Here is an 18438-nt window from a genome sequence, read left to right on the forward strand (position 1 = left end):
AGAGCCAGCAGGAGCCTGAGATCTGCTGATTGCGAGTGCAATGCTCTGCAGGCTCCTTAGAAAAAAAATAAATGCACATGAACTTAGCATTTAAACATGAAATTAAATAAGATATTGCAGGCTAATAGCATTATATGAGTATTGTGTAAACACCAGAACTGAACAGATATGCACCATTATAATAGTCATGTGCCTGAAAAAATAACTTTCTGCTATCTTGAAGCTGAATTCCAGGTATGATTTTATTACATAGTTACATTGGTTCAGCTTGGACCAATGTGGGTATACATATTCGTACACATTCATACATATTTGTGACCACTATGTGGAGAATCATTGTAGTAGTCAACACTACTACAGAGCTTGCCAGGTCTTGTGCTGAGCAGCTGCCCTTCTACATAGTAAATACAGGAAGTCGCCCGCTTTACACAGCCACTATTCATATTTATTTCAGTGCATGCAAGGCATTCTCTGATTAAACAAGGTGAGTACCTTGGCGATCACTGTAGTAGTGCCATTTCTTACAGGGATTTTCTGCTTCCACAGTGGTCCCACTAGGGTTGCCACCTCATCCCTTTAAAACCGAACACATATTAATTACACAGGTTCTGTGGCTGATTAAGGTGGTAATTAAACTCACTTGGTGCCTCATCTGCAATAAATTAGCCTCAGAACCTATGTGATTAATGTGTGTTTGGTTTTAAAGGGATGGGGTGGCAACCCTAGGTCCCACAGTTATGGAATATGTATGCTTACATTGGTTCAAGCTGGACCAATTTAAATATGCAATAAAAACCATACCTGGAGGTCAGCTCTAATTATAATCACTGACAACATTCTGTTCAACCAGGTTGACAATGTATGTATTTCAGTAATGTGAACTGCAGGAATATAAAACTGGATGGGAGGGAATTAGGGTGCTGAGTTTTAAGAAAGATCAATTTTCTTGGAAGCTAAGGATGATGGCTGGACAGATTACTGTGAGAAACCTGAAAGTAATAATCTCCCAATATGCAATAAAGTGGAGGAGTGCTTCATGGCTGCATGTAACTAGGAATGACCTTTGTTTCTGTATTTTATAGCCATCTGCACAATCTCAAACCAATCACAAACCCTTTTTGGCCTATCCTTCTGAAAATGATAATTTTCTCAGTATTAGGATTTAGTATTGGCCCAGAATAGGTATACAGATATATAGCGATGACAACATCTAAAAATGAAACATTAGAATAAAAGTTTCAATTCATATTTTTTTATACAATATATCATAAAATTATTATTTTTATTTATTTTCATTGAGAGGAATTACAGTTGCTTCATTTGCTTCTTCACTTCCAGATTTAGTGCTTTTTGTTAGAGTCCTACTTTCCCTGGCAGACTTCTCTTTTCTGAAAAAGAAACAGTAGAAATTATTAAAGCTGAACTCCTGTGATGTGCCCCATCTCTGGCTGCCACAGCGTTCATTAAATTGCTTACTTTTATTCAGCATGCTGTCTCCTGCTGGGATTGAAAGTCTGGCACTGAGATTTCCAGTTCCTGGTACACTGATCACAAGACTTGTCACATGGGGGTTTATTTACTAAAGCTGGAGAGTCCAAAATCAGACTCCCTTCTGCATAGAAACCAATCAGCTTCTAACCTCAGCTTGTTCAATGAAGCTTTGGCAATGAAACCTGGAAGCTTTAGTAAATAAACCCCCTGCTGTCCCAAATCCTCCCTTAAGGAAAAGCCTTACAAACTGTGATTGGAGGAGATGCTAATGAATGACACATTAAACCCTTCTCCAATCAGAGAATGTCTTGCATTATGTTAGAAGAATTCAAGGCCTTTTCTGAATTGAGGATCTGATACAGCGAGCAACTCACTGTGATCAATAAACTACAGCAGCAGAGAGCGGGCTGAATGAAAATAAGTGATTTTATGAATGCTGCAGCAGCCATAGATGGGGAACACTTCATTATTATTATATTTATTGTGCAAATGTACAAAAACAGCTTTTGGTCAGAGTGCAGCTTTAAAATTCCATGATGTGCATTTAAAGTGAATGGATTCTGAACTATCATTTCAGCCCCACATCTAATCACTGTCCAAAGCTTGCCACCTCAACTTACACAGCATCTCCATAATATGTCTCTTCCTAACCAATGGCACTGCACAGCTTCTAATACACTCCCTGGTCATCTCTCGCTTTGACTGCTTTAACTCCCTCTTCACTGGATTACCTTTACATAGGCTATCCCCCCTCCAGTCCATCATGAATGCTGCTGCCTTACCAACTGTTCAGTGTTTGCTACTCCTGTCTCCCAATCCTTCCACTGGGTTCCACTCTCCCAATTAATTCTTTTAAAAATACCAACAGTTTACAAAGCCATCCACAACTCGGCCCAAGCTACTCATTATTCTAGTCTCAAAAGACCAACCAAATCATTCTCTTCATTCCTTCCAAGACCTCCTGCTCTCTAGCTCTTTTGTCACTTCCTCGATGATCACCTCCAGGACTTTTCCCAAGTCTCTCCCCTCCTATGGAATTGCCAACCCCAATCTGTATGACTGTCTTCTACTCTGTCTACATTTAGATGATCCCTGAAAACCCTTCTCTTCAGACAAGCCTTTCCTGCCCTCACCTAATATCTGTACTTTATTTTCTCCATCAGCTCAACCCACAGTTACCTTTTGTATCAATTGCCCCTCTCTTTTAGATTGTAAAGTCTAATAAGCAGAGCCTACTGTTTCCTACTGTATTAAATTGTATTGTAACTGTACTGTCTGCCCTCACGTAGTAAAGCGCTATGCAAACTGTTGGTGCTATATAAATCCTGTATAATAATAATAATGGGTATTGTTCAGTATTCCATAGTGCATAATATTAAGGTCTTTTATTTAATTTAGTAGAGAAACCTTCAAATGTAATATTACAACTTATAATCCATATATGTGATCTCTACTCTGACTAGAGCAGTGTATTTCAATCTTTTTTCAGTCAAGGCACCCTTTTGGAATTGTGCAAAATCTTGGGGCACACCAGTCTGAGGGCTTGTTCACACCAGGAGGTGCATCTGCACGTGCTTTTTTGCTTGTTGTCTTTTAATGGACTGCTCCATATGCGTGAAATAGGTACTGGCATAATTTTTTAAATTACGCCACACCTACAAGCATAGAGCATAATTTTTAAAAATATGCCACACGAAATCATGGTACTGTGATACCATGTGTTTTAGTGGGTGCAAATGCATGTGCATTTGCTAGTTGCATGGGGACAATGGCACCTGCACACATCTGCAAAAGACAGTGCACTATTGTGTGATGTTGGAAAATGCACAGTTTGCCCCCACTAGCACAAATCCCCTCTCCTGGCACCCCTTCCTAGCACAAAACCTCATTCCAACACATCCCTCTCATCACTACAGGAGTAGTGACAACAGCAGAGAGGAGGAGGTGTGGGTTGTGCTCTCTCTCCCCCCTAGCAGTCTAAGGAAGAGATAAAAGCAATAATGAAATCTGACAACTCCAATCTACTAGCACTCTGTGTTAGCTCCTGTAATACAGACCAGAGTGAGAGAACATACCCCATACCTCCTTCCCACTATCTCCTCCTTTCTACTTCTATCTGTATTCCTATCAACAGCCCAGAATGCTGGGTGGGCCGTCCAACCTGGCCTTAGCAACCAGTAACGTCATTGGTTGGTTGATCAGACAGGCATCCCACAAAACATTAAGAGTTGCCGACAACAGTTCAGATAGAAGCAGAAAGGAGGAGAGAGCGGGGAGGAGGTGTGGGGTATGCTCTCTCACTCCGGTCTGTATTACAGGAGTTAGCATATAGCATAAGATTTGTATTTTTGCCACAGCACCCCTGGGTGCCACGGCACCCTGGTTGAAAAACTCTGGACTAGAGAGTTGTATTTACCTAAAAGTGAACCTGTCAAGAAGTATAGATTGTACGTATAAGTAATTTGCATTAAGTCCTATGCCTCGTGTGCATAAAGTGTTTGTATATAAGTTCTCTACTTCTCCCTGCTATTAGTAATCCCCAGAAAGCAGCTGTGAAAACACTGTGCAAAAATGTCCTTTATCTTCAAAAGTCTGATTTGCAGTCTCTGTGTTCAAAACTGGATACAAATACAATGAGATCATCCCTCCTTTCCTAATTTTTATTTTTATTTCTATTTGTTTCTATTGGCTGCTAGAGAGCTGTGACATGAGAGAGAGAGGGCAATAAAGAGCTTTATGCACAGGGACTGTTAACTTGGAACATGTATGGACAGACTTTGGTTTGCGTCTGAATAGTTTTCTTCCAATTGAAGCCCATGAGAATGCAAAAGCAACTTGATGTTCATTGATGCAGGTTAGAAGGACAATGCAGACCATAGCCACTTGTCAGTGAACTATGAATGTACTTAGAACTGCCTCAAACTTAGGTAATTGTCAACTGAAAGCAAGCTGCATTTGTCTATAAACACAAGCCCAAGGCCCTTTGACACAGGCCCTAAAGCTGTTGTTGTTCTGTTTCATATACACTACAGCATTAAGCCTTCAGCTTACTACCTACCTCTGCTGCCCTCCTCCTCATCAGTTTACCATATCAAAAGTAGTGGTAACCCAACTGACATTTTAATTAGCTTAGTCCTTTAATTTTGGCCCAGAATCTTTATTCTCAAAAAGCATTTTATAAAACAGACACACCATTGTCTTGTTCCAATGATGACCACTGACATGACCATGATGATGAAAACTGTACTAGGAATGATGTATCGAGGTACTGCTGGTTACAAACAGAAAACAAACTGTTAGAGACATTGAATAGAGATAGATAGATAGATAGATAGATAGATACATATTGCAGTGTTTTTAATAGCACAAGCTATACATACATGTGGCATTGGTTTCACTCTTCTCTTCCACTTTTACTGTGGGACAAAAAAAATAGGTTTTTGTGAATTAAGAAAAAAAGTCCAGGTTATTAAGTTTAAACAACAGAATGTTTGTACTTTTTATACTGTAGTAATTGTGTTCTACTCTATTATTTTATGCAATGCTTCAATGTGCAGCTTTTGGAAAGAGGATTTAAAGTGATATTAAAGTCACATTTTTAAAAAATTAAATTAAGAAACATGTTCTACTTACCTGCTCTGTGCAATGGCATTGCACAGAGTGGTCCCCAACCTCCTCTTCATTGGTGGTTCCCCACTGGTTGCTGCTTCTTCCAAGTGCCCCCATAGCAAGCTGTGTACTATGGGGGCACTTATGTGGGCGTGCTTTTGAGCTGAGCTGTGTGCATCCATAGACACACACAGCAAGGCTCAGCCACACCCCCCGCTCCCAGGGCTGGTGCTTCCACTAAGCAAACTAGGCGGCCAACTAGGGCACATTATTATCTAGGGGCACCTGGGAGCAGTACAGGCTGTCAGTCTCTCTGTGTGGGATGCTGCCACATCATGAATGATCCTTCAGCTGGAAGGAGGGGTGGCAGAGGGGAGGAAGAAAGGACAGAGAAACATGCCGGGTGTCTTCGGCCAGTGTAGCAGCTGAGCTGCAGCATCTTCTAGTGCTTCTCTCAGACTCAGTCACTTACTGCAAGCCAGCTGTTAGCTTCTGATCACTGTGGAGTTCCAGCCCTTCTCTTCCCATTCATCAGTGGAGGCAGAGCTGCGCCTGCAGAGGAAGGTAATGCCTGACTCTGATGTCTCATGTCTGTGTAAGTGTGAGCCAGCTGGTAGGACATCCATCACATGTGCAATGTGTCAGCGAGTGATGACATCATCACGATCCCACAGCCTGCTCTTCTAGTGCCTGCTGGGCCTGATGATCTGTGTCAGTGTTGGTGGTGGTTTGTTGTGTCGTGTCGGATCTGTCACTGTATGTGATCGCTCAATTCAGCTGCCTGCTGTCACAGCATTTTAAATCCCCCCCCCCCATTGACAAATCCCAGGCTGGAATTCCCCAGGGAGAGTGTGGATCCATCATCCTCCACTCACTGCAACTGTCACCCTGCCACTGCTAGCCACAGATACAGTCCATCCATGGGCTATTTTTGCAAATTAAAAGAAACTTAACAGTTTCATGTTTTGATAATTTAATAATTTATACTGTTTTTTGTAAAAAAAAATCTCTTTGGGGGAGGGTGTAAGTAGCTGGTTTTGCTTAGGGTGCCAAATAGTCTAGCATCAGCGCTGCCTGCTCCCTCCTAACAGGATTTGACAGGCAGCATTGGAAGTCATAAGTTCCTGCTACTGTCAGAGTCCCCTGTGAGACCAGAAAGTGAGGGGGGAACAGAGCTGGGACAGTGCAGGATTGCTGACAAGCTCAGGTAAATGTTTAGGAGGTGGGGGGCAAAAAATCAGCGGGACATTTTTTACCTTGATGCAAAATTCTAGGCATATGAAAACACCCTTTAGTTCACTTACTCATTTGCTACAAAATTATTACATGTATTTTTAAATTCTTTGTCTTTATCCAATAGTTATATTAAAGTGTTACTAAACCCAGGACCCTGCATCCGCTATATCTGGTCTCCCACAGTACACAGAACATGGAAATGGAATTATTTTAGTAAATATAAACTGCTAAATACCTTTTCTCATCAGCAGTTAGAGCAGTCTTGTGACTTCTATTAGTGTTCAGCCCAGTACTTGCTAAAGCTTGTAGGAGGAGATTTCTTTTTGTTCTAGGAGGATGCAAAACCCCTGACCTCTATTTGACCAGTGCTGATTGTCCCTGTGCTGATCACATGCACTCTCCCAAGGAAAAAAAAACACTCTAGCAATGCACACCTATGGTTCAGTTTGTCTTATCAGGAGATAAGTGGTGGTCCCTTGAAAAGGGGGAGGAACAGAGAAGAAAGGATCAAAGGGCCTTTTTACACAATGCAGAGGATTAACTGCTTAGGTCCCACAGTGAGTATAACAAGCATGCTTTACTGCATATACAGGCTGATTTTACTGTTGTGGGTTTAGTAACACTTTAAAGGCTCATTCGCATGTGCATGTGCATTTTTTCTGCACAGGCTCTTTCTGGCAGAGCTAGTAGCAGATCCTGCATAAAATACATATTTAAAGTACTCTCATATAGGCACATTTAGACATATTTAGATGTGTACAGTGTTTAGACGCATACAGTTCTTCTTTCATTCCAATATTATTATTATTATACAGGATTTCTATAGCACCAACAGTTTGCTCAGTGCTTTAGAATATAAAGGGAGACAATACAGCAATGATACAGTTTTATACAAGAGGGTTAGGAAGGCCCTGCTCCTTGGAGCAATATATGACTACGCATGTAAGGACATACATGTTTATGCATGTATGCATATAAAATTTGCAGAAATGTGCGGACCTGGAGGCAGCTGTGTCTTTAACACAGCACACATTTTTGCAGGTAGATGCAGCTGTGTGCATGGGCTCATTGAATACTATAGTGCTATGTTTAGATGTGCACAAAACTATATGCAATGCTGACTGTCTGAGGATGGCTCGGTTCATGGCCAATCCGTGCAGCTCTCTTCCATGTGATCACTGTGATGACCAATAACAATGTTCACAAACTGTGAATAGCACTACTGTTTACATGTAAGAGCCCACTTCTCCCCCTTACAACAAAGGAAAGGGGGGGGAACTAAGGATAGAAGAAGAGGGTGACCACAATAGTTGTGAGGGGACAGGATCCAGGGGGCAGGTAGTGAGATGGGCTTCTGAGAAAACCTTAGTGACCTCTTCAGTAGTAGCAAAGTCAAAGGAAGAAAGTGTTGAGGGAGGTGTAATATAAGGTATGCTAAGTGGGATGGATGTCTGTGCAGTGGAAATGCCCCTATGAATTGCATCAATCTTGTTTTTTAAATGATTTCCAATCTCGTAAGCAGTGAGTGAGGTACTGGGTGGAGGTGGAGAAAGTAGAGAGTTAAAAGTAGGGAAGAGACGACGAGGATTGGATGAGAAGGTATGTGACAAAGTAGCTTGTTTGGCAGCATGGAGGGAGGAATTGTATGTTAAGAAAGCAGATTTATATAGGGTGAATGCTTGCTGAGATTTGGTTTTACGCCACAATCGCTTCAGTGCACGACTATGTTGCTTAAGAGTTCTGGTGTTGTCAGTCTGCCAAGGTTGTAATGGTCAGGGCCTGATACTTTGTGTAGTTAGAGGAGCAAGTGAGTCTAGTGTGGATGAAAGCAAACTGTTGTAGACAGCAGTGGCCAGGTCAGGGCAGGACAGGGGAGAGATTCTGTCGTAGAGGAGGTCAGTTGCAGAGTGGAAAAGAGAAGGGTTTAGGTTGTGAAGGTTTCTGCGAGTAATTGTTTGCTGCTTGGAGGGATAAGTGTTTGAAGACGAGTAAACTGTGAAGGTGATGATATTCTGATCAGAGAGAGGAAAGGGGGTGTTTATGAGGTTGTAGGGAGTGCAAAGATGGGAGAAAACAAGGTCTACTGTATTCCCATCAGAGTGAGTGGAGGACTGTATCCATTGTGTTAAGGCAAAATACGAGGTTAGGTTGAAGAGTTGGGATTTAGCTGGGTTGTTCATATTAATGGGGATGTTAAAATCTCCAAGAATGATAGTGGGTATTTCAGGGAAGAGAAAGTAGGGTAGCCAGGCTGAGAAGTCATCAAGAAAGCTGGACACCGGTCCAGGAGGCCGATAGATCACTGCAATCCTCAGAGAAATAGGAGAAAACAGCCAAATGCAGTGAGTCTCAATAGAAGAGAAGAATAGAGAGAGGGGGTTATGGAGGACTTGAAAGGTTCTCAGTGGGGATAGAAGCAAACCAACTCCACCTCCTTTCCGACCATTGGGTCTGGGTGAGTGAGTCCAGAGAAGGCTTCCATAGGAAAGTGCTGCAGGGGAAGCAGAATCTGCTGCTTGAAGCCAAGTTTCTGTAATTGCTAGTAGGTTAAGGGAGTGGGAGACAAAAAGGTCATGGACAGAGGTGAGCTTATTACAGACAGAGTGGGCATTCCAGAGAGCACATGAAAAGGGGAGGGTGGTTTTTAGGAGCATGGGGTTTGAGATTAAATTGAGTGGATTGCGGCTATTCCTGGAGGAAGGTGGGTGCCTGGTGTGGGGCTGAGATACTGGAGGACCAGGGTTTGGGGAGATATCCTTAGAGGTTAGGAGAAGAAGGAGGTGTGATGATTGCGGCGTCAGACCCCCAGCCCTTCTCACCAACTCGTGACCGAAGGACTAGCCAATCTAAAACCACGCTGTCACGTGCGTAACAATACCATGCTCAGCTGCACCCTGCACAAAGATTTTCCAGCTAATGGACCACAATCTATTACCGCAGCTGAGAGCGATTGTTACTGGGTCAGGTTAATTACGCAGTTAACCCTCCACCACCGCCTTTTTGTAGAGAAAAGGAGGAAACTCGCCAATATTAGCAATAACACTATGATGTTTGAATAATCGTCTGTATACCACTGCCACCGCAGGCAGAGATATATAGAGGTTTTAAAACACACAGTAGCACTCTTCAGAGACAGGGATTCTTAGTTTCCATTAAAGAGCTTTAGAAACAGTTCAACACTTTTCAGATAATATAATTTATTACTAAAAAGGTCAAAAGGGTGCAATAACAAATTTACAGAAAACAATGTAGCCAATATATATATATATATATATATATATATATATATATATATATATATATATACATACACAGAGAGCAATACCACAACAGGGAGATAAAAGAAAGCAATATGGAGAGGTAGAGTACTTGCCAAAAGTCCTGGGTTAAGCAGATTCAAGGGTCCTGAGCAGAAGGGTGCCTTTTCTCCCAAAGTTGGTTCCGATATTAAAAGGGAGAATTCTTCAACTTACTGCTCCAAGCATAACAGCCTTTTTCTAGAAACTCAGCAGGGTGTCTCCTTACAACAGAGAACCAATCGCCTCATTTGAGGAGAGGTGTTGTAGGCTGGGGACTCAGACTAGAACCAAAATCCCTCGCAAGTTATACCATGGGCAATAACCTTCCCTAGGTACATGTATCATTCTATCCACGGGTAGATTAATATGCAGAATCATACGCTGAATGTCTAGATATCAAACATGGCATAGTTCACTATTTCAGCTAGAACTATATGGCTTTCTGCTCTCCTGTAGACTTCAGCTAGGGGTGTAAGATATCAGACGACTCGCATTAAACTGAGCTATCCGAATATATGCTTGGTTTTTATGTATTAATTTCCCATCTCCAGATATAAAATTATATGAAAAAGTGGGTTTTCAATGTGTTGTCTGTTTTACGGCTAACTGGAATGTCTTTGAAGCCCAGTGAAGGACCGGTTTATGATTTTACGATTCTCTCAGATTGAGAGGCTAACAGACACCCGGGCACCAGCTAGTTTGGGATTTATAACCATCAAGCTGTCTCCCTGGGCCTGATTGCCTGTGCACTTTTGAACTCAGCACACAGGGACCACGTGTCACTCAACAGAGAGGGGGGGGGGATTGCAGGGGGAGAGATACAAGATGGAGGATCCTTAGCAAGATGGATGACCGCGTCCATCTATGTGTGCACAATTGCTACAGGAGGGTGAGGAAAGTAAGGTGGGAGCAGGATGTATATGAGTACACATGCCTTCCTGTCCTGGTGTTTGGGTCAGCAGGTGAGTAAAGTATCAGCAGGAGGTGATGAGAGCAGTAGTAGGGAGATGGTAGACGTGAGGGTGAGATGTATAAGCTTTGAGGTGGAGCAGAGGGGTAAAGAAATTAGATTTTGAGAACAGAGGATAGGAATATGAAAAGGGGGAGTAGAGGTGGCATATTAAAAAGGTACATGGAGTGGAAATCAAACTTGTAGGAGATGTTTCCCAGGGTATTTGCTTGCAGTCCATCCAGCGTACAGTAGAGTTCTTTGTTGTATCTTCTTACTACTTGCGTTATCCTGCTTTCGTTAAATGGCTGTGTTTAACTGCTGCTTAACACTCCAGCAGAAAAAAATGCCCCCTGTCTGTGACCTCTCCCTTAAGCTGGTCTAAATTTATAGAGAGATGATCAAATGAGCAACTCTTCTCCACCCCAATTAGGAACTGATAAGGATCACATGAATTTGGGGGGAGGTTGGTCAAAACCAGACCTGCCACACAGACACAGGCCAAAGTCATAAAAGATGATTGATTCAATGATTTGAGATTTTAGCAGAGCGTTTTGAAATCATGGGCAGAATCACGGCAATTTTGCCCACAATTCAAAACATCATAGTGTGAATGTGGCCATTTATTTCTCCTACCATATGTGGCCATTACATTAACCCCTTCATCTCCTCCTTTGTGTATGACCTATAATGCTGCCACATTCCCATTACTCTTTCTCTAACCATGACAACTCGCATGCCCAGCATGCCCACCTGGAAATTCTACACCCATCTTGCTAATTCAGATAATGTTAAACCTTTTCTTCAGCTACACTGGGCCAAGTACGATAATATTTTTCACAGAGACATACCCGTCCCCTGACAAAGCACATCAGGGTAACACAATCGATTCGTCCACTCTGCATGGTCCTGAGCTTGGGAGGACATCACTTAGGATCTATCCAAATGGTTTACACGTTTCAAGGGCAGTACCCTCTTCCTTTGGTTTGGCTCTGAGGAAGAGAATACTGCATTCAAAATGCGTAAGCCATTTGAATCCTAGGTGATGTTCTCCCAAGCCCAGGAGCATGCGGAGTGGACGGATCAATTGTGTTACTTTGTATGTCATATCTTCTAGATATGGATATATTTAAATTTTTTCATAATGAACTAGGCTACTGCACCCTCTATTTTTTCCAAAACTAAACACCATCCCTCTTCTTCCCCTCTATTGTTGCTCCTGAGCCTTGATGCCATGAAGGCTTTTGACAAAATTGACTTGTCTCTTTTGAATCAGTCTTTATGCCAGGGCTTGTGGACAAGTCTTCTCTTCATTTATACAATACATTATCATTAGAGATGAGCGAATTATTCAAAAATTCGATTCGGCTGATTCGCCGAATTTGCGGTATAAATACGATTCGATGTGAATTTATTCCCTGCGAATTTAACTTATTAAAAGGGTTTCTAGGATTCAGAGAGCCTTTATATTAGTGCAGAACACTGTACCTTTAATTTAAATGCCCTTGGAGTCTGCTGGGGAAGAGAAATAATACTGTCAGTCAGTATGACATGCAGATGAGTGCCGTCGATCTTAGAATCACCGCACACTTCACTCATTTGGGCAGTCACGGGGCACGACGAAGAAGATGAAGAAGAAGAAGAAGATGAAGAAGAAGAAGAAGATGAAGAAGAAGAAGAAGATGAAGATGAAGAAGAAGAAGAAGGAGGATGAGGATGAAGAAGGATGAGGATGAAGAAGAAGAAGAAGGATGAGGAAGAAGAAGAAGAAGGATGAGGATGAAGAAGAAGAAGGAGGAAGAGGATGAAGAAGGATGAGGATGAAGATGAAGAAGAAGAAGAAGAAGAAGAAGAAGGATGAGGATGAAGAAGAAGAAGAAGGATGAGGATGAAGAAGAAGAAGAAGAAGAAGGATGAGGATGAAGAAGAAGAAGAAGGATGAGGATGAAGAAGAAGAAGAAGAAGAAGAAGGATGAGGATGAAGAAGAAGAAGAAGAAGGATGAGGATGAAGAAGAAGAAGATGAAGATGAAGAAGAAGAAGAAGGATGAGGATGAAGAAGAAGAAGAAGAAGAAGAAGGATGAGGATGAAGAAGAAGAAGAAGGATGAGGATGATGAAGAAGAAGAAGAAGAAGAAGAAGGATGAGGATGAAGAAGAAGAAGAAGAAGGATGAGGATGAAGAAGAAGAAGAAGAAGGATGAGGATGAAGAAGAAGAAGGATGAGGATGATGAAGAAGAAGAAGAAGGATGAGGATGAAGAAGAAGAAGAAGGATGAGGATGAAGAAGAAGAAGAAGAAGAAGGATGAGGATGAAGAAGAAGAAGAAGGATGAGGAAGAAGAAGAAGGATGAGGATGAAGAAGAAGAAGGATGAGGATGAAACAACAACAAGTTCTAAACAACTTGTTATATGTGTCAATGATTTAAAGTGTTTGTTCACCAATTCCAGAAGTCTGCCAAGCAAAATAGGTGAGTTGGAAGCTTTGGTGCATGAAGAGAACTATGATTTAATTGGTAATACTGATTCTTGGCTTCATTCTTCACATGACTGGGCCATTAATATTCCTGGCTATGTTCTCTTTCAAAGAGACAGGGTAAATAGGAAAGGTGGTGGTGTCTGTCTCTATGTGAGAAGTGATCTCAGAGCGAGTGTGAAAGAGGACCTAGTTGATGGAGAGTGTGATGAGGCTGAAGTATTATGGGTGGAACTGCACATGGGGGTGCATACTAGAAAGGTAATCATTGGAGTTTGTTATAGGCCTCCCAGTGTTTATGAGGAGGTTGAAACTTAGCTCCTTGCATAGATTGAAAGGGCTGGGACAGTGATAATAATGGGGGATTTTAACTACCTGGAAATTGACTGGAGTAACGGTACTGCAGGAAAAGTAAAAGGGCAAACATTTTTAAACCTACTACAGGACAATTTTATGGTACAGTTCATAGAGGCCCCTACTAGGGATGATGCTCTGCTGGAACTGGTAATCTCAAACCATACAGAACTTATTACAAATGTCTATATAAAAGAACATCTGGGTAGCAGTGACCATAACATGATTTCATTTATTGTTAGCTGTAAACAGCAAGCACATATGGGAAAAATAAAACGCTCAATTTTAAGAGCGCTAATTTTCCAAGGCTGAGAGCTGCTCTCCAAGACTTAGACTGGGAGGGAATGTTGGCATCAATGAACAAAAGACAGAAATGGGAGTTCTTCAAAAAGACTACGTGAACACACTTCAAAATATATTCCCACGGGCAACACGTTTAAAAGGCTAAAAATCAAACCTATGTGGCTTATGGCCAAAGTTAAAAGAAGCTATATATAATAACAAAAGAGCTTTTATTAAATATATGAGAGTATAAAAAATACAGTGAGCGCTCCAATGGTCAGCAGCTGAACATTCAAGGAAAACACATAAAAGTCCCAAAAATATATATATAAAGAAAATGCAACGCTGTGTGATGTTACTATATTGCGGGCAGATATAAATAATAAATGAAACCAAAGCAAATGAATAAATAAATCAATAAATAAATAAATCACAGTCCAGTAATGGTGCTTTTATTAAATATAAAATTGAAGGAACACTATCATCGTTTAAACATTACAAAGAATGTAACAGAATATGCAAAAAGGAAATAAAGGCTGCAAAAATTGAAAACAAACGACAGATTGCAAAAGATAGCAGGACCAACTCCGAAAAATTCTTCAAATATATTAATAGTAAAAAAGTCCGGTCCAAGCATGTAGGCCCTTTACAAAATAATCTAGAGTGGGTGACTGGGGACAAAGAGAAGGCAAATTTATAATACCTTGTGTATGCAAAGGAGCATGGGGGAGCTCTTGTCCATAAAGGGTATTGACACAGCTCCAGATGATCCACATTGGCACACAATTGATATGATCCAAAAATATTTAGACAGAATAAAAGGTGAATAAAGCACCTGGATGGGATGGCATACACCCACGGGTCCTTAAAGAATTGAGCTCTGTCATTTCAAAGCCATTGTTTCTCATTTTTATGGACTTTTTAATGATTGGCATAATACCACTGGATTGGCGTAAGGCCAATGTGGTGCCAATATTTAAAAAGGGGTCAAAATCTTTACCAAGTAATTAAAGACCTACTGTATTAGTTTAACTTCTATAGTTGGGAAGATACTGGAGAGTTTAATAAACGACCACATAGATGAGTTCTTGCTGGAAAAATATTTTAAGAAACAGACAGCATGGATTCATGAAAGACAGAAGTTGTCAAACAAATCTGATTTCTTTTTAGGAGAAAATGAGCAAAACCTTGGACAGAGGGGTGGCAGTGGATGCAGTATGCTTGGATTTTGCAAAAGCGTTTGACACAGTTCCGCACACACGACTAATGTGTAAGGTAAAGTCTACGGGCTTGGAAAAATCTGTATGAAAATGGATAGAAAACTGGCTAAAAGATCGTTTTCAAAGAGTAGTGGGATTCATACTCTGAATGGTCTAGGGTTGTCAGTGGTGTATCCCAAGGTTCAGTGTTGGGACCCTTACTTTTTAATATACTTATAAACACTTATAGGGTCTGGGATTAAAAATACCATTTCAGTCTTACAGGATGTCTTCAACTTACAAGCCGACTTCAATGCACTGTTTTAATTGGGCAACTATGTGGCAAAAGAGGTTTAATGTTGATAAATGTAAGGTTATGCACTTGGGGGCTAAGAATATACATGCATCCTACATACTAGGAGGGGTACAACTGGGGGAATCAATGGTGGAGAAGGAACTGGGGTTCTGGTAGATCACAAGCTTAATAATGGGATGCAATGCCAAGCTACGATTTCTAAAGCGAGCAAAATCCTCTCTTGTATTAAAAGAGGTATAGACTCCAGAGAGAGAGAGATATCATATTACCCCTGCACAAATCATTAGTAAGACCTTATCGGGAAAATGCAGTTCAGTTGTGGGCACCAATTTACAAAAAGAACATTGGGGAACTGGAGAAAGTACAGAGAAGGGCAACTAAACTGATAAGAAGCATGGAGGAGCTCCGCTATGAGGAAAGATTAGAGGAACTGAATTTATTCTCTCTTGAGAAGAGGAGATTAAGGGGGGATATGATCAACATGTATAAATACATCAGTGGTTCATATAGTGAACTTTGTGTAGAGCTATTCACCCTGAGGTCATCACTGAGGACAAGGGGGCACTCTTTACGTCTGGAGGAAAAGAAATGTAATCTCCAAACACGGAAAGGTTTCTTCACAGTGAGAGCTGTGAAAATGTGGAATAGACTCCCTCAAAAGTTGGTTCTGGCCAGCTCAGTGGATTGCTTTAAAAAAAGGCCTGGATTCTTTCTTAGATACACAGAATATAACTGGATACTAACATTTATAGGTAAAGTTGTTCCAGGGAATATCCGATTGCCTCAGGAAGGACTTTTTTCCTTGCAGGAGCAAATTGGATCCTGCTTTGCTGGGTCTTTTTGCCTTCCTCTGGATCAACTGTGGGTATAGGATTATAACTTTTTTTTTAATGGTTGAACTGGATGGACTTTTGTCTTTTTTTCAGCCAGACTAACTATGTAACTATGTTCTTCATTCACATAAAGAACGTATGCCCACCGAAGTGTCATTAAATCCTTATGTTTGTATTAGGGAATGATCAAAGTGACAATGTACCGCAAAATGATGCATCAGTTTTTCATTCCTATGTGTTTCCACATCACTGCTGCCTTATGGGCCATGCCCCTCTTCTTGCTGCCTGAAATGTGGACATCTAAATGCAGACCCGTACCATGCTTTTTGGGCAAGCACCAAGATTAAACATTTTTGGAACTGAAGTGTACATTTGCTGCCAAATACTTGGTAAACTACTTACTTCTAACCAAAGAATGGGCTCTTTTTGGTTTAATCAACCTCCAAGGTATAAAAATTTTAAGGGGCTGTAAACAGCTTATTATCTTATCCCTCATAGCACAGAAAGCTACATAAATAAATCCACCTGGAAACCCCTATTATTTCCTTGTTCATAGGCACATTTTCCAAATGGAATGGGTTGGGTCCTCCTTACATAAGGAATCACGGGTTCAAAAATTCTTTGATGTTTGGGAAATTTTCATTCAGACCAGACCCATAGAAACACAACAATGAATAGTACAATGTTTCTGATATACTCAATGATACCAAACCAGACTGTTAATCAATGATCCACCAAATGACTCCCCACCTTGCATTTAAAATCAGACTATATTTTCTAACCTAATGACTGGGACCTCCTCCTTTTCCCTTTAACTGCTAATTAGCTAATTATGAGACAAACAGCCATTCATCTGTTTATCTCTAGATCCTGCATTGTTGATCTATTTCCAAACTATACAAACAAATTGTTCTTTGTCATTTTCATATTGTTGCACTGGCCAAATGTTGCTGCCACTTTCCTTGTTAACTTATTTTTTAGTTTATTTTAATGCGAGAATATAGTTATTTATATATACCTGTGATAGTTCATCAATGTACAGAACTTTTAAAGCTCATGTTCACATGTTTATCATTACTCCTGCCCCATTCAGCTGCTCTCAGATGCAGTGTGTAAAAGAACCCCTTTAGAGACATTTGATAAAGAGAGTTTGAAGCATCTAAAATACACCCAACACTGGAGAAGGAGTGGGGTCATCCTTTCAATAGCAACAGATTGAGATGCAAGGTTGGAGGGACCACAGCTACGATGACTAAAGCTGGGTATACACTAGTAGGTTTTTAAATATCGTGTGAGCATTCATACAAAACTTATCTGCACATTTGACAGCTTAACAAATGTCGTTCGAAAATACTTGAAAACTTAATTCGCTTTTAACATTTGATTTTGGAGCAAATGGGCTTCACCACATATGCTGTTAGAAATTTGTGAAAAAATGTACATCCTGCTCTTTTAAATTTTCTCATCAATGCAGTGACAAACAAACCTTAGTTTAACCCCACTAACAAATAGAGAAAGGAACAAACATTCTTAAAACAAAACATTTTGTATGAAAGTCTTCTAGTGTTTAAACAGCTTAAGAGACCTCATGATCAACAACAGACAAAAGATATTGGTCGATAAGTCATTCCACTTGTCTTGGTATAACCCCCTTTAAAATTGTTGTAACCCCCCCCCCCCAAAAAAAAAAGGCAATAAAAGCTTACTGATACATTTCATAATCTCTCTGTGCCCCGTTTTTTTTAAATAGAGTCTACTTTTGTAGAAATTGCCTCTTGATCCTGTCAGTCACTTGGACTTTCTTCATTTTGGCAGCAATGTTCCATGGGCTCACAGAGCCTCTGCGGTGATTCCACCACAGTGTGCATGCACCCATTCTTCCAATAAGTAATCCTTAATCCTCCTAGCTGTACTCACCAGCAAAATCAATATTGCACTTTATATTTTGTGAAGTGTTTCACACATTAGCACAGCACACACATACATTGTTAATAGACTTCACTGACAGTTTCTCAAGCCAAATGTTCTGCCTAAAGACTCATGTGTAGGCAAAGCCATTCCCAAATTACCATTCTGCTTTACCTAGTAGAGTAGATAGATGACACCTCTGATAATATAGGTTCTCATACTTACAGCCAGGGCATCCGTCAGGCATGCTAACCCACATGAAACGTCCACTACAGTCCATACATTTTAGAACTCCATGGTTTCCATTCTGAGAAAGATTAACATCATTTATACTGTGAAATAATTCCTGTCCTATTGGAAATTCTGTTACGTTATGATATACAGTGGCTTTTGGTACATTTGGAGGAGGACCACAGGAATCTGAAAAAAAATGGCATATGACAAAAACAAAGTTTCATGTACAGTATTTGCATTAGTTATCTCTTCAA

The 18438-nt window shown here is 40.7% G+C and overlaps 1 protein-coding gene across 1 annotated transcript in view; it reads right to left on the bottom strand.

Moving 5' to 3' along the window:
- Positions 1–1268: 1268 nt before the first annotated feature.
- LOC149462401 (uncharacterized) overlaps positions 1269–18438 on the bottom strand; it is a 60831-nt gene continuing 43661 nt past the window's right edge. The window contains exons 5-8 of the mRNA XM_089676998.1: positions 18176–18370; positions 4872–4907; positions 4684–4762; positions 1269–1388 (exon numbers count right to left, since the gene is read on the bottom strand). Coding sequence (XP_089533124.1) covers position 1388; positions 4684–4762; positions 4872–4907; positions 18176–18370 — 311 coding nt within the window. The 3' untranslated portion in view covers positions 1269–1387. The remainder of the gene's footprint in view (positions 1389–4683; positions 4763–4871; positions 4908–18175; positions 18371–18438) is intronic.

The sequence above is a fragment of the Staurois parvus genome, unplaced genomic scaffold (assembly GCF_062004578.1).
Source record: "Staurois parvus isolate SC_StPar_1 unplaced genomic scaffold, SC_StPar_1.0 ptg000175l, whole genome shotgun sequence".
Classification (NCBI taxonomy): Eukaryota; Metazoa; Chordata; class Amphibia; order Anura; family Ranidae; genus Staurois; species Staurois parvus.